Source organism: Lissotriton vulgaris, chromosome 5 (genome assembly GCF_964263255.1).
Source record: "Lissotriton vulgaris chromosome 5, aLisVul1.2, whole genome shotgun sequence".
NCBI lineage: Eukaryota > Metazoa > Chordata > Amphibia > Caudata > Salamandridae > Lissotriton > Lissotriton vulgaris.
Window position 1 is genome coordinate 987,087,686 of NC_141693.1, and position 16,989 is coordinate 987,104,674.

The 16,989-nt window shown below is 43.6% G+C and overlaps 1 protein-coding gene across 1 annotated transcript in view; it reads right to left on the minus strand.

Annotated features, from left to right (window-relative positions):
- The window catches only part of ABCC2 (ATP binding cassette subfamily C member 2), a 687,938-nt gene that overhangs the window by 8,370 nt on the left and 662,579 nt on the right, over positions 1-16,989 (minus strand). The window contains exons 26-30 of the mRNA XM_086922588.1: positions 9,724-9,850; positions 9,327-9,428; positions 7,917-8,060; positions 6,388-6,546; positions 5,012-5,178 (exon numbers count right to left, since the gene is read on the minus strand). Of these exons, the coding sequence (XP_086778714.1) occupies positions 5,012-5,178; positions 6,388-6,546; positions 7,917-8,060; positions 9,327-9,428; positions 9,724-9,850 (699 nt within the window). The remainder of the gene's footprint in view (positions 1-5,011; positions 5,179-6,387; positions 6,547-7,916; positions 8,061-9,326; positions 9,429-9,723; positions 9,851-16,989) is intronic.

Sequence of the window (16,989 nt, forward strand, 5' to 3'; positions counted from 1 at the left end):
CACCTCAGACCACACTAACCAGGAAAGAACCTCACCTGTGATAGCGATTGACCCCTCCCAGCAACTGCCCAGTGACACCCTCACTGACCAGCAGCCTCCCACCATTGAACACAATTCTGAGTCACCAGAAGAGGACATAACGTTAGCTGACATAGGTCACCTTCTGAAGTCAATTATAAGCCCTTTAGAAGCACGCCTGATGAAAATGGAGGCGAGATTAATCAAAATCGAGAAAACCGCCTTACAGATTATGGACTGTTGGAAACCGGGGGCTTCCCGCCCCACGCTCCCCAACATTGACCCAAAACATAACAGTAACTCGGTTCCTCCCAAACCTGCAAAAGGTAACGAGGCAGTAATAACATCTACAGCGGGTGACAAAAATACCAAATTACATAGTAATCAACCATCAAAATCAAAATCTAACTCAGCAACGCTAGTGACTTCTGGCCCCACCAAACAATCTCACACTACGCAACAGCGACCAACTTTAGTCAATGATAATGCGCAGCCTAATTCACAACACATGAGTTCCCCCATACCTCCCTTGATCACCAACCAAGATACACACGATTCGAATCATTCAAAGGTAAAACCACCGAGAACAGTCACTGTCAATCTCCCACCTGAGGTTGCTCCATATACTGCTATCTTAGTTGGGGTACCCAAATTAAAATCGGACTCGTATGAAACAGGGGAGTCTCTAAAAAATAAAGTCATCAATTGGCTTTCAACACACAGACCCCTCCCTAGAGGCATGACCAGCGATATTCGCATGGTTAGAAGAGTCTCATGGGTAGGCAAGAGACCTAAAACAATCAGTGGTGACTGCTTATTGGTGAGTTTTAGAGAACCAAGAACAGTCTCATTCATCTGTAGTCCATCATTGGAAGATGAAGGGAGTAACATTCACCCAGTCCCTCTCTCGTTTTTTTACCCACCTAATGATCATGCAACTAATGCCCATAGCAGAGGACATTATCAGAATTCACAGGATAACTGGGAGGGTAACCAGGGAAGGAGGAGAATTCCCTTTAACCAACCACGAGTACCCCCCTTTCGCTCAAACATATATAGTGATCCCCATGGATGGGAAACTGTCCAGAGAAGAAGGATGGGAAGGGGTGGATTTGATAGAGAGGAGCCATGGCCCCCGAGATTTCACCAGCCACCATTTCTACCACTATTCAGTCATTATGACTGCCTTGAAATGGTGGACTGACAGTTGGCCCCCATAAATGGGGCGCAAGCACAATCTGCAGGGTATGAATGTGGCAATTATCCCCCCCTTATTTGCAGGCAGGAGAAAGCCACTACTGGGACTTCGGACCTATCCCAGGACCTACATAAAAGGGAAATTAGCCTAGATGATCCACCAATGGAAGACGAAGGGCAAATGGATAGTCCTCCTCTGCTAGAAAACATAAGTCCCACGGCCAAACAATTTGACACCCAGAATGCCCCACAAACCCTAAACATTCTTTCCTGGAATGTGGCTGGCCTGAGCAACAAAATAGACTCGGACACATGGGCCGATCTAACGCAACCAAAAAGCGTCTGTCTCTTTCAAGAGACCTGGTCAAGGGACGAGACCTCCTTCGGGGGCTTTCACACATTTTCAATCCCCGCTGTCTGGGGTGGGAAAGGCAGACCTTCTGGAGGCTTAGCAACCTGGGTGGCTTCGGACATAGGATGCCGAGCCTCAAGATATCCAGTAGACTCGGTAGATATACTGGCCGTCTTACTTGAATGGCCGGGTCCTTTAAAATTACTGGTTATAAACATCTATTCAAGGCCAGTCAAAATAGCGTCCACTTCCAAAACCATAGAGGCTCTGTCATCCCTTCTGGAAACCATCTCTGCGGATATGTCTTACCTAATAGGGGGGGGACTTCAATTCACACTTTGAGCCATTACCTGGTCTACTTGATGGACCCTCCCTAGAGGAGGATTCAAGTTGGCAGGTCCCTCAGACTGTAGCACCCCCTCGTAGAGCATGGACATCCCTTGCCGTACAGATAAACACTTTAAATCTCACCCATGGTTTGAGAGCCTGTAACAGCCGCACTAGGTCCAACATCCCGTCCAAATGTACATTTGATAAAGCAGGGAGGCAATCCAGAACAGACTACTTCCTGGTACAGTTGCAGGCATGGAAAAGGGTGGTGGACTTTAAAATAATACCCAGGCATGACAGTGACCACAATGCCTTGGAACTAGAGTATACCATCCCTTGGGTGACTGTGACAGGCGAGGAGAAATTGAAAGGAGGACACCTTTTAGAGAACAACAGGAGGCGGATAAAATGGGAAAAGCTTGCCTCCAGAGGAGAAAAGCTTGCCTCTCTCTATGCTGGGATTATTCCCATCCTTGAAGAGGCTTTTGACCTGTGGAATCTAGACTCCGCAATAGATAGAAGTGAGGATTTAGCTCAAGTACATACTCATCTAATTAAGAAGCTCGAAGCTGACCTTTTCAGCACAGGCCGCCCAAGAGCACAGGGACAAACCAAAAACTCCTGGTACAACAGCACTTGTCGTTCGGCAAAATGAGACCTCCTTTCCACCATAAAAGAAGGAGGCGCTAGGGAGGAGATCTGCTTTAAAAGGAGTGCCTACAAATCACTTATAGCTAACGCTAAAATAGAGTGGGACACACAGCACTGGGAGAATCTATCAGAGTCCCTAGCTAAAAGGGACTCCCGTAGATTCTGGAGAATAATCAACCATGGGAGCGGGGATCTTCCCCCTGCAATTGAACCCAACATTGCTGCCAATGTTTGGCAGGATCACTTCCAACAACTATATGCCCCTGAAAACGATGAGTTAGTAACACCAACATCTATCAGCATCACCACATATACATCTGCCCCTTTCACTTTAAAAGATATTAAGGTGGCTATAGCGGGGCTAGCTTCCGGAAAAGCCCCGGGCCTAGATGGGGTGCCAGGTGACCTTTTTAGACAGGAACCTGGGATCTGGGCACCCTACTTGATGGTTTTATTCAATGCAGTGCTGGGGGGAATGAAATTACCGGATACTTGGCTGGGAGCGGAGGTGGTCCCGATATACAAAAAAGGGTCGCCCCTGCTCTCCGCCAACTATCGCCCGATCAGCCTCATTGATGTAACTCAAAAGTTGTTTGGAAGACTAATCCTGGATAGGCTACAATGCTAGATGGAAGAGACTGAAATTTTAAGCCCTCTTCAAGCGGGATTTAGGAAGGGAGTGTCAACAGTGGATCAAATACTCAGATTAACTATCCTATATTGGAAGACAGCACATTTAGAAGGGGGGTCACTGTATGCGGTCTTCGTGGACCTCCGTGCCGCCTTCGACTTGGTCCCTCGGGCCAAGTTGTGGGCGGTACTGGGGGATATGGGTGTCCCTGGAGACATTCTCCAGATTCTCATCAGGCTACACACAGACAACTACGCCCGTGTAAGATATGGAAAGGGCGGTAGGCTGACAGATAGGTTTCCTGTCCAACGCGGGGTAAGGCAGGGTTGTGTGTTGGCGCCGACCCTGTTCTGTCTATTTACGAACGGGGTGATAGAGCACTTGTGCAGAATCCCTAACATTGATGCGCCGCAATTGAACAGCAGCAGGGTGCCAGCGATCATGTTCGCGGATGACACCCTGCTGTTGTCAAAAACACCAATGGGGCTTCAGAGGGTTCTGGACGGATTTTTGGATTTTTGTAATGAAAGGGGATTAGAAATAAACCCCTCGAAGACTAAATTCATGATCCTGAGCCACAAGCCTAAAAGCTGCCCAAATCCCCGCTTGGGATCTACACCCCTAGAGAGAGTCCAAGTGATTGAGTATCTGGGCATAACACTCAATCAAAATTTAACTTGGTTGCCACACAAAACAAAGGCAACCACAAAATTAATCCAGAGGGCCGGTGCTATCACAAGAATTGCTAAAAAATCCTCCCTTCATCCACTGGCACCTGCAATACACATTTATAAAGCCCAAGCACGAGGAGGCATCACCTATGGGGCTGAACTATGGGGACACACATCGCTACAAACTATACAGGTTGCAGAGAACAATTTTATCAGACAATTGGCGGCCCTTCCTCTGAGTACCCCCCTACTCCCTTTGAGAATGGACTTTGCACTGTGCCCAATTACCGAAGAACTGAGCCTCAAACCCGTGACCTACTGGAGGCGGTTGTGGAGCAGCCAGGATCTGGGCCACTACAGAAGCGAATTACAGGAGCTCCTCAGATCAATACAAGTGACTAAAATTCCATGGCTCAAGTACATTAGGGACATGTGTATGACCCTCGGAGTCCCAGAGCTATGGCGTAATCCTGAACTAATGTCTGTAAGCTCCCGAGGAAAGAACTTTCCAAACTGTTCTATGGCGTTATGCTACAAAGATCTATCAGTTCAATTCGGAAAGGTTCTCTAACCGATATATTCACTAAAGTAAAAGACTCTTACAGTCCTGAATATGTCCTAGACGCTATGTCCCCAGTGTACGTAAGAAAGATCTTTCTCCAATGGAGATACGGCTCTCTCCCTTTGAAGTCCTTCACCAAAACCTGGGATGGTAACCAAGACTCGGACAACTGCCCAGCGTGCAATTACAAGCTGGAAAGTGACCTACACGTGGTCTTGTTCTGCAAAGCCTACAGTAAAATTAGGAGCTATTAGCTGGTCCCCTACTTAAGGAACTTGGGCTTTCCAACTTATGCCCCAGCCTACAGAGTGCTTAAAACTGACCTTACAGCTCCAACTGTGTTTGTAATGGCGAAATTTTTGACGGCAATGTGGAGAACACGCGCAAGAATTATAAGGGACTCCAATGCGGCACGATCAATTAGTTCTTAATCTAATCTAAAAATGTATTTTGAAACTGTGAACATGATTGCTCGAATTTTAAAATTGATGAATCTATTTTTAAAAATTTCTCTTTTTAATGAATTAATGCTTGTTTACTTGTACATCTTTTATGATCTTAACGATCGAAATAAAGATCATTTGAATTGATTACCGTACCTTAAGTTCTCTCCACCTTCGCTCACTTCATGGTTTAGCTTTTCTTGAAGACCTTCAGCAAACTGTTTGAGATGGGCCAGCTCCAAGGCCCTCCAGATGGCTTCATCGGAGTATGCATTGAAGGGATCCAAGTTCATCCTCAAAGAACCGGAAAACAACACTGGATCCTAGAAAGATTACAAGTGGTAGCAAGATGCTGTCATTTTTACTGAAGAGAAATATAGAGCACTCTTAGTTCCAATGATAACCTATTTATTATTGATTTGTTTTAAACATGCTGACACATTGTTTGAAGCCCCTTCGTAGTGCAAAGGTATCATATGGAGTCGATAAATTCCTGACTACCAAAGGATGCCGCAAATTATATGGTTGTCTCTTATATTTAGATTGCTATAATAATTGAAAGGCCTTTGTTTACATCAGAGGTCGTCCATAAAAGTTCAGAATGGAGTTGTCTCAATCAATATGTTAAATCTGATAAATGACTTTACACCGATTATAAATTGAGAGTGAATTATTGGGGGAAAACTAGAACACAATTGAACCAGTTCTACATTTATTCTACATTTAAAGCAATTTTTTTGATTTCATTTAGATTCACAAATCATCTCTGGAGCACTCTTGGAAATCTAAGTCAGATGTACATCCACAAGTATTCATATGAGTAAAAATGCAGAAGTACAGTGTCAAATATGTGTATTTGTAAATTTATCACATTTATCATTTTTTTTAAGAGAACATATTTTTGCTCGTGGATAGACCACTTACCTTACATCTTCAGTACATATGGGAGTGTCTATTCTCACCCTTGAAAGCCACTTAATCCTCAGCACTTACTTTGCGTGTGTTTCCAGGGTGCTAAAGTACATGCATGGGATACAGTAATAGACCCAAACCTTTCTCTGAGGTATATCTGCACAGACACCCACCCCAGACCCTAAACTTGTGATTGAACCATACTTTTGGAAATCTAGAATTTGCAGATATTTGCAATAGTAACATTCACTCCTTTCCTATTTCTGTGAAGCTAGAAACTGACTTTGCCTTTAGATCTAAGTGAAATTTAAGCAAACGTTGTGAATAGGTGCTATGCAAAACAAATTAAAGGTTATACCTATTAACATGACTAAAACAGGCTGACATTGTCTTTTTTTCATCCTGAAAGTATAGTTTGTAGCACTAAATCTATGAACACAAACATCCTGTCAACTGGAATGTTAGGGATGTGGGAAGACAGTCCTACAAATTGAACTACTGGAAGGGTGCAGTGATGAGTTGCTTCAGATGCATTTACGGACAATATTTGGGGACTGGCTTTTCCAATTTCTTGTAATATTTTTATGCCGTCAGCATCATTAATTAACATTAAGTCCCACCTGTGGGATTATGGTCAATCGTTGCCTCAGATCGTGCAGCCCAATAGTTGAGATGTCTATTCCATCAATCACCATCTTGCCACCAGACGCCTCGATTATACGGAAGAGACAGTTTGTGAGGGATGATTTTCCTGCACCCGTTCTGCCCACAATGCCAATCTGAGGAGAAGGACACCTTGAGATCAATGCAAGAGTATTGTACAATACTGTATAGATTTGTAAATAAGTGTCACTCAGTTTGTTTCACTATTCACTATGTTCACCAACAGTCACTTGCTCACATGTTTTTAAATGTTATTGAATTTGAATTGGAATGCAGTAATTCCAGTACAATACAATGTTGATTTTTTCATACATAAAAACCTTGAACTAAGTCTGTTCTCTGAGAGGTGTATCTGAATGTAATTTATTATCATTCTCTTCAATCGTTTATGAGCTAACATAGCCTTACTCAAAGTAATTTGTCCAGCCACCCGACAGAATCACGTTTTGTTTAATCACCCACACCCAGGTTCTGAGGGACACAGGGTTAACCCTTTTTGTTAAACCAGCTTATTCATTCAGGTCACTTTGTTGAGAATTGTAGTAACAAAAGCTCTTGAATCAGGTGTTTGTGGACTACAAGTCAGAGGCAGAAAGTAGAATATTGGCTCTAATCAAGGTGAATGTAAGTCATCTAGCTTACCATTTAAATGTCTGCATCGAAACAGACTCCTCTGCCGTGGGTGGGGGAAGGGCAAGAACAGAAGCATGTTCTATTGGCAGCGAAATAAGCATAGCGTGTTCGTTAACTTTTAGGTAAGGTGTATACAGTGTAGGGTGGATGGCAATGATGGGTGTTACCCCTCAGAAACATGCAGTATTTCCAGACTGTGCCAGTCTTAAGGTCCCTAGCATATATGCAAAATATTCATACTAATGGAATGTTTCTGAAACCATGTCAATCCAAACAAGCATTAGCAAAGCCAAATAGGTCTGGTATTTGCAGCCAGCCTTTGAGCTTTTCAATTCTTAGTTTTTCATGATTTTTTGTAAAACCTTTTTTGGCAGGAAGGTGCCAGGTGCTCACCAATATAAACAAAAATGGGGCAAAAGCAAAATACGTTTTGGTCTTAAAAAAAGAAAAAGAACACGTTGGCTATAGTAGTCCCCGACAATGAAGGGAACTACTTTTAGTGTGGATGTGTTCCTTGAGAAAGAGCAGACTGCTGCCAGTCACAGTGAAGATAGCCCATTGACCCATCGTGGTTGCTGTAATAGGTGAAAGAAAAATGTTAATGACAGTAGACAAGTCAATGAAAATGGCTGACTGAAAGACCACACAAATAAGTATATAACATGTATAACTGTAGTCAAATCAAACGTGCTGGCTAACAGCCTGCCAAGAACATCTGTATTAGCACAATTCAACTAACACGTCTGTACTAACAATTCTATCGTTCTCAGATAATCCCTAAAAGTGAGATATTCTTCTGATTCACTAATCTACATTTCATAATGCCACCTTTCTGGACATTTTAATCCCTCACCTTCTCATTGCTCTGAATGTCACATGATATTCCATGCAACACTAGGTCCAATTCTGGGCGGTACCGAACCTTAAAGTCAATGAACTGGATCTCCCCTTTGTCCGGCCAGTTTTGTGGAGGGCGATGATCTGTCACCCATCGTGCCTGAAATAGCATACAAACAATTATTACAGATCTTCAGGCCCCAGTTTCCACCACCTCCACTGAGACAGGCTTACAGGTTAAATCTCACTACCATTAAAGACTCACCATCTAACCATCATGTCTCTGGTTGAAAAGTGGTTGCTTAAAGACCCACCTGAGTTGGAGGGCCTGCCCTTCGGCCTTCCATATTTAGGTTTCAATCAAAAAGTTGAAGACTCCTGCTGTGGACAGGATCTAAACTGGATAACCTAGATAGGGTGTCCTCATTTTATTTTGAATAAAAAGGTGCAGGAAGTGAGACCAGAGGGCCATAACATCAAACTTTCACAAAGGAAGCTCAGCTGTTATTGAACAAAGAATGCATGATGGATTAGAATTACAGTTTACAAATGTGCTTAAACTGATTTCGGGAATATACCAGATATTTAAAAAGCAGAACCTCTGAAGCGACTGAGGGCCAGAGTTACTATGCCCTTGCATTAAGAGAGTTACTATGCCACGCAAAGCCACCTTACGTGACTTAGAAAATCCAGAATATTGCGAGGTAGGCCAAATCACTGCGCTGGGAAGACGTTCCACGGGTGGAGCATGGTTGTTCCCGTGCATGCACCCATGGATTTTAACACAATCCCAGATTTAGTAAGGATAGAAAACATGGGATTGCATCAAAATGGTATGCCTTCCCAACAGAGGTGTAACGAGGAGTATTATCTTTATTTTGTCTCGTTTTTTCCTCTTTCTACATGTGTTGCCTTCTGCAGCACACGTAGCAAGAGAAAAATGCCTCTAAGGAATGTTTTTGTGCAGGAAGGTGTCCCTTCCTGCCCAAAACAATCCTGCCTGTAACATAGGTAACTCTAGCACCATTGAGCAAGGGTACCTGCGTTGGCACTAGGCAGTACTCCGTGAACCAGCGTAGGGAGACAGCAGGAATGCGTCATGTCTCAGTAGGTATGACGCATTCCTGCTCTCTCCCTGTCACGCAGAGAGTTGTGTTGCTGCGTTGCATGACATTTCGGTAAATCTGGCCCTCAGCAATTAGCAATGATACTGAAATGATTCTACCCATTCACTACACCTCTAGCGCCCCAATGGCGATCAAGGAGGGTACTGCATGCTACACTTGGGATCGCATGTGCACACTACTTTTGAGTGAGCACACTCTATTACTCTCATTGTGAAGTGGGCACTCTACCAGATTGGTGGCCCAGCAATGAATAAGGCAACCATAACATTACCATGAAGTCTTGTTTATTCCCTTCTCACCTCATTCTCCACCTCGATGTACTCATGGACTCGCTCCACAGCTACTATGTTGGTCTCCAGTTCTGAGGTCATCCTCACCAACCAATTCAGTGTCTGAGTTACCTGTGATCGACACATGCAATAGCAATTAAGTCTCAGGCAAAGGGATCCGCCACTGACACCAGTAAATAGAATTTCATTATGCAGCACGTTCATAAAAAAAGGCAGTCATTTTATAGAGCTTCATGCTGGATGGAAATGCGATGAGGAGATATTCTTACACTCTGCATTATATTACCAACAAATAACGTTGTCCACGTGAGAACATTGGACAAAAGACTTACATGAAAAGCACAAAGACTATATAGACAACTGATTATTGAACACAATTGACAGTTGTTTTGTGGTTGTCACTCACATTTAGAGCAGAAGAAATGGACAGACCAACAATTCCACCACTAAGGGTTCCTCTGGCAAGCACAGCGAAAAGAGCAGCAAAAAAGACAGTGAGGTTTCCAAGAAACTCCAGGCGAATGGCCAGCCACCTGCAGGAAGCAGAAAACAAAATGGAACTGACTTTCTATTTACCAGCAGGTATCTTCTCCTTCACCCCAAGACAACCTGATCCTCGCCTATTATTACCGTACGTTCATTGTAGTTTTAGATGCAAAAGAGTTGCAAATTGCATAAACGAAATTTGTTAGCATTAATATTTTGTTAACGTTGCATAACAAATAAATATGTACACTAAAAAAGTTTAAAAAAATCTAATTTCATCATACATTTAAATGTTATTGAATAGTAGCCTTCTTAAGACATCAACCCCAGGGAGTAAAGCAGACTGCCCCACCCCCTGTCCTGTACGAAGAATGCTGAATACTACACGTTAGAAGAAAAGAAGTTAATATCTAGAAAAGCTCTTGCAAAGAAGGCGGAATCATTTTAAAACGCATTTTACAAATTACACAAACACTGACTTTTCCTGCAAATCTAAGGGGCATATTTTACAAGGGGACTGCAAGACTGGAATGTCACTTTTACTTACGTTCCTCTGGCGCAATTCCCCGCACCATATTTACAAAGTGGCGTTAAGCCAAAGTGGCTTAACGCCGATTTGTAAATATGTTACCCTTTCACACAGGTATCAGCGTGAAAGGGGCATGGAATGGGTGTTGCTGTTGGTGCTCCACGGCAACACCCATCGCTTTTTGACACTGCCCGAGATTTACAAGGATGTAATGGCAGACGTTGGAATGGCTCAACGAGGAGAAATACTTTTATTTCTCCTTGTTTTGCTTCTTCTGTGTGTGAAGCACAAATAGGAAGAGCAAAACGCTATTAACCACATCAGCTCGGCGCAGATTCCTGCGATGTGCTGAAAGGTCTAATGAGCCAACGGGCTCATGACGGAACAGTTCCGTCATGAGCACAGGCCAACCGACGCACATGACTGAATCGTTCCGTCATGAGCATCAAAGGGGTTAATGATTGTTTATGTGCAGGAACCCTTGCACTATGGCACAAGGGTGCTGATGCTGGGCAGCTATTGTTAGCGCCAGCTGCTATGGAAAACCCAACGGTGCGCCGAATTGTTGTAAATACGGTGCATCCCTGCATTTTGGAAATGGCAGAGCGCAGCGCTGCACAATATGCTGCAGCTCCGCGTTCCTCCATTTCCTTGTAAATATGCCCCTAATTTTTTAACTAAAACAAATATATTAGAGAATGTGAAAGCGCAGCGCACGTTTTGTTAAACACTGGAAAAGCTGTGCCCTCTTCAAATTTGTAGGTGCTCAGACTTACATTCCCTTCACTTACTGCACCTAATGCATAGAGCTGGACATTATAAACACTTTGGGGCAGATTTCCAAGCCCCTTATGCCGCCGGTGCATCACAATGCGTGACGCACCGGTTGTGCAGCCTGCTGAGTGATATTTACACCCACAGGTAAAGTCCCTGAGAGATGAGACCTCTGTTACCACAAACCTCATTTCGCCCTGATTGATCCTCAAGCTACAATTAATGATTTAAATATCATCCAGACATTCAGGTGGGGAGACAGGCACAAATTCCCCAAAAGATTTAGTTAATCTATTTCCGGGGACTTATGAGCTGATAAGTGATTTGAAAGAACTTTTAAAGAACTCCTTTTTAGGTCGAGGACCTAAAGGCTGCGCTTGCGCAGTCTGGGGTCGGAGATTTAATGTCCCTTAGTAGAGCTTTGGAACCCGCCTCCCTGCCCTGTCTCTCCTCCATTGGCTGGCTTCCTAAATGGAGGCCAGCCATTGGAGGAGAGATGCGTCACTCCGATTTAGCCCCGTCTTTTTCGGATTTGAGGGCGTAAGTTTTGCTGTTCTTTAGACAGTGACGTTGTCTGTCACTCAAGACAGCAGAACCACACCCCGAATCCGAAAAATTCAGAAGCTGGCGGGCGCCATTTTTTCTCGTCTGCGGTGAGGTGAGGTGAGGATCGATCGTCTTATGCCGCAGGACCCTGCCGCCGCCTCTTCTACCCAGTCCCCCACCCTCCTGTCCCCTGGGCTCCCGGAGATCACTGCTGCCGCCGGCTCTGTTTGAAGGTAAAGCACATGATTTTTGATCTCACGGGTCTGTCTCTTATTTTCTGCCCCAGTCTGTTAAGCTTTCGCGGACTACACTGCATGTCTCGCGCACCTCTCAGCCCTGCAAAATGGTAATGCTGCCAAATCCGCTGTAGGCTGCAACAAACACCGCACCCTCCCCTCCTAGCTTTCCAATACATTTCAAATGTATTATCTGCCCGTTATTTTGAAGCTGAACACATCAAGGCTAAGTGTCCAATCGCGCATATTTACCCTCAGATTGCACTGTTTACACCGATTGGGTGTAAGAACATCGTCTGCCCGGATCTACAAGAGGCCCCGTCATGCCGCAGGACCCTGCTGCCACCTCTTCTACCCAGTCCCCCACCCTCCTGTCCCCTGGGCGCCCAGAGATCACTGCTGCCGCCGGCTCCATTTGAAGGTAAAGCACATGATTTTTGATCTCACTGGTCTGTCTCTTATTTTCTGCCCCGGTCTGTTACTACACTGCATGTCTCGCGCACCTCGCAGCCCTGTGTGCTTCGTCGAAAACCATGAACCATTTCATTCCCGGAGTAATTCGTCAGTGGGCGTATTACCACGAGAACAAACTACTACTTTGGATGTACTCTTAACTGCTATTTGTTTGGCCGTGACAGCAAAATTCCTTAGCTCTTCTTTTGTAGACTCTCTTCCTAGACGACTGCATGGAGTGAGCCTATTTTTGTCTCCCGTAAATAAGTTTTCCAATATCAGAAGAGCGTGCTTCAGATTGTCGCTCGTGCACTAGACTATTTGTCGGCGTGTTTTCATGATTTGGTTTCGGTACCTTTTGTTGACTGTAACCAAGGGGATCTTCCTTGGTCTGGAAAAGCAAGTCACAAATGTTTAGCGGGGGCAAAGGAGTGGCTGTTTGCCATGTACATGGTGTGTTAGAGCAAACATTTCTATTTCTTCCGTGATTACCCAAGAAAGGCAGTCGGTCTGCTCAAAGGGATGTGACATTTTTTTATGCCTGCTTTTACTTATGCACTTTGATACGATCGCCTGCTTGAGATGGTCGATTTTACATTTACTTTACCCCTAATTTAATTTTAATTATCACAATTTTACTACATGATTGTGTTAAATCTAATTCTAATTCAAGCAGCTTCCATTAAAGCCAGGTGTTAGAGGAAAGACCATAAAATGGTGGTTCAAGCAACAAGCTTCAAAGGTAATCATTGCGTAGTGTACCCGACCTACTATCTTTTCCTACTAGGTGAAGAAAGTCTACTCTTTCTTTACGTGTCTTAATACCAACAAGTAAAAGAAGAGTAAGATGTAGAGAAAATGGTACACACAAGTCAGTTGTGCATTGACCATTTTATATGTATGTCTGTTATTGCTAATTTGTGTGATGCTTTTTATATTAATACATTTTTTATTCTTAAAACCATTTTAAACATGCTTATTTTTTATTTACATTGTGTATAGTTCTTTTATATTAGAGCTGCTAGTTTATTTATTATCTAGTAATAATGTTTGTATGTATTTGAGTTTGATGTTTTTGACGAAAGTGCTGTAACGCGTTTATTACGGGGAGTACCTTATTTGAATATGTGCGGGCGGGGCACGTTTTTCACGGAAACATCAGTTGGCGATATCTTCCGGCAAGTTCTGCAGGTAAGAACACCTTTTCTGTGATGTTAATGTAATATTTTTGGTTCTATGTGTGTAGCTGTGCGTGTGTGTAGCTCAGTGTATGTGTAGCTCAATAAGTGCATAGTTGCCTCTATGTGTGTGTATAGATGGCTCAGTATCTTTAGGTGGCTGGCTCACTATGTGTGTTAGGTGACTATGTCTGTGGATGTCTGTAGCTCTGTATATTTGTGTGCATAGCTCTCTATGTGTGTCTAGCTGACTCTGTATGTGTGGCTCTGTATGTATGTCTGCGTGATACACTTTGTATGTGTGTGGCTCTGTGTGGGTGGGTCTGTATGTGTGTGGGGTTGGCTCGCTCTCTCACTACGTCACTCTCTCTCTCTCTAACTCTCTCTCACTACCTCACTCTCTCTCTCACCAACTCACTATCTCTCACACTACTACACTATCTCTCATTAACTCACTCTCTCTCTACCACAATCTCTACCTCACTACTCAACTCTCTCTTTCTCACAGCATCACAATGTCACTACCACAGTAAATATCTCTCTCTCTAACACACTACTTCACAACTTCACTCTCTCTCTATCTCACTACCTCACTCTCTCTACATCACTACCTCACTCTATCTATTTCTATCTCACTCTCACTACCTCACTATATCACGACACACTCTCTCAAAACTTCACTACATCACTCTCTCACTACCTCACAACTTAATAATAATAAATAATAATAATCCACATTTGTAAAGCGCACAATCACCCGTAAAGGTCTCTAGGCGCTGGGGGCCGTCGGGAAGATTAAGCAAGCTATTGCCCAGAGTCACACGGTGCTGGGCTAATATGCTGCCGGTGCCGGGGATCGAACCGCACTCTCTCTCTCTAACTCACTACTTAACTCTCTCTCTATCTCACAACCTCACACTCTCTCTATATCACTACCTCACTCTATCTATTTCTATCTCACTATCTCTCTCTCACTACCTCACTATATCACGACACACTCTCTCTAAAGTTCACTACATCATTCTCTCACAACCTCACAACTTCACTCTCTCTCTAACTCACTACTTCACTCTCTCTCTACCTCACTACCTCACACTCTCTCTCTCAAATACACTAACTCACTTTCACTCTATCATTCACTACCTCGCTCTCTCTAGCTCACTACTTCACAACATCACTCTCTGTTTCTATCTCAATACATCACAACAACTCTCACCCTCACTGCCTCATTATTTCACTACCTCACTCTCTCTATCTCTCACTACCTCACTCTCTACTTCACTCTCTCACAAAAAAACTCACTACATCACTACTCAAAATATATCTATAACACTATCTCACTCTCTCTCTCCCTAACATCACTCTATTTCGATATCACTCTCGCTACCTCACTATAACACAACTCACTCCCTCAAAAGATCACTACATCACTCTCTTGCTAACTCACTCTCTATCTCACTACCTCACAACTTCACTCTCTCTCTCCAACTCACTACATCACTCTCTATCTCACTAACTCACTCTCTCTCTTTCCATCTCACTAAGTCACTTTCACTCTCTCTTTTACTACCTCAATCTTTCTCTATCTCACTACGTCACAACATCGCTCACTGTTTCTATCTCACTACCTCACAAAATCCCTCTCCCTCACTAACTCACTCTTTCACTACCTCACTCTCTCTGTCTCTCCCTACCTCACTCTCTATCTACCTCACTCTCTCTCACTACATAACACTCTATACATCACTACTCCACTCTATCTATATCACTACCTCACTATCTCACAACTTTTCTCTCTAAAACATCACTACCTCACTCTCTCACTACCTCACTCTCTATCTCACAACATCACAACTTCACTCTCTAGTTCTCTCTAACTCACTACATCACTCACTCTCTATCTCTCTACCTCACTCTTTCTATCTCACTAAGTCACTTTCACTTTCTCTTTCACTACCTCTCTCTCTATCTCACTACATCACAACATCACTCTCTGCTTACATCTGACTACCTCACAACATCCCTCTCCCTCACTACATCACTGTTTCAATACCTCACTCACTCTATCTCACTACCTCACTCTCTCTCTGTATCTCACTACCTCACTCTCTCTCTGCTAATCCAATAGGTATCACATATGCAAAATATTACGCTAATGCCAACAGAAATGACAATGCCATTTATTTAGGAATAAAAGAAATAAAAGCAATACCAATAGCTCTACCTATAAAATTGCCGAGACCATTGCATTGTAAATGCTTGTTTGTTTTTCTGTGAGTTATGGTATTGGCCTTGATATAAAATGAGTAATACTGCAGGACACCCAATTTCAGTTAATTTCAACTGGAGACATTAAAAATATGTGTATGTTTCACATTGATCACGTGGGTAGGCTAATAATAACACAAATTCTATTCTTAGGTTGGGTGGGCGGGCGGTAAACACCACTCCTCTGGCCGAGTTTGCACAGTTTTTACCCACTCCGTGGTCCACTTGGAGCACAGAGTTTCAGAAAAACTCCACCAATCACTGCATGGCTGGGTTCTTTCTCGCCCACGACTCACCAACACTAAGTTGGTGAGCGAGAAAATCGAGTGCTAGACTAGCTCCCGGTTAAATTTCTCAACTTAGTGGTTTTTCTGGATACATGCTGAATACACTAGACTTGAGAGTGAGTGGCAGACTGGCAGGGGGATAATATGAGCTATGATGGCAGTCATAGGGGCTCTGGTACTAACGGAAGCTATAGCGGCTAGTAGAGAAGCACTGGTGACTACTACAGTAGGGCAAGGGTCTGGGATGGCCAGCTGAGAGTTTTGAAGCATTAGTTCAGGGCTAGGTAAATGTCTCTCGAAGCTGAATAAAGGTTTCTTGTAGTCTCTGAGGGCCAAGAGACAGAAACCTATGGTGGGATAGGGCCAGTTAAAGGGGTGTCTTTGGAAAGACGGAAAACCAATAGAGTAGGGGTGGGTGGGAATCTCTGCTCCTCTGATGGAGTTCGTGAAGTTTTTCCCACTCCGCGCTCCACTTGGAATGTAGATTTTTTTTAAACTTAGCCAGTCACCACGTGTGGAGTTTATTTCTCGCGTGCAAAAATCAAGTGCTAGACCGTCTCCCAGCAAGATTTCTCAACACGGGCTGTCGCAGCAGGTCGCTACTGCTCGTGTTAAGAAAGCTGTAGCTCACGTTGAAAATGCTGAGTTCAATATAAAATCTACTCGAGAGGCAAAATGAAGCAGCACCCTCTGGTGCACTGCAAGGTGCTGTTCATACTGATTTTAAAGTTCAGGACACTCCTCAGGTGCTAAACATCAGAGCAGAATATAGGGTGACTACAAGGGATTCTATTTTGAATCTGACTTAATTCTTTTATCTGTTTAATGGTTCATTCATTTGAACCCAATGTATCCTCAGGATTACTTATCAAATCAATCAAACAGTTTCTTATTTAGAGAAAGATATAATCACTT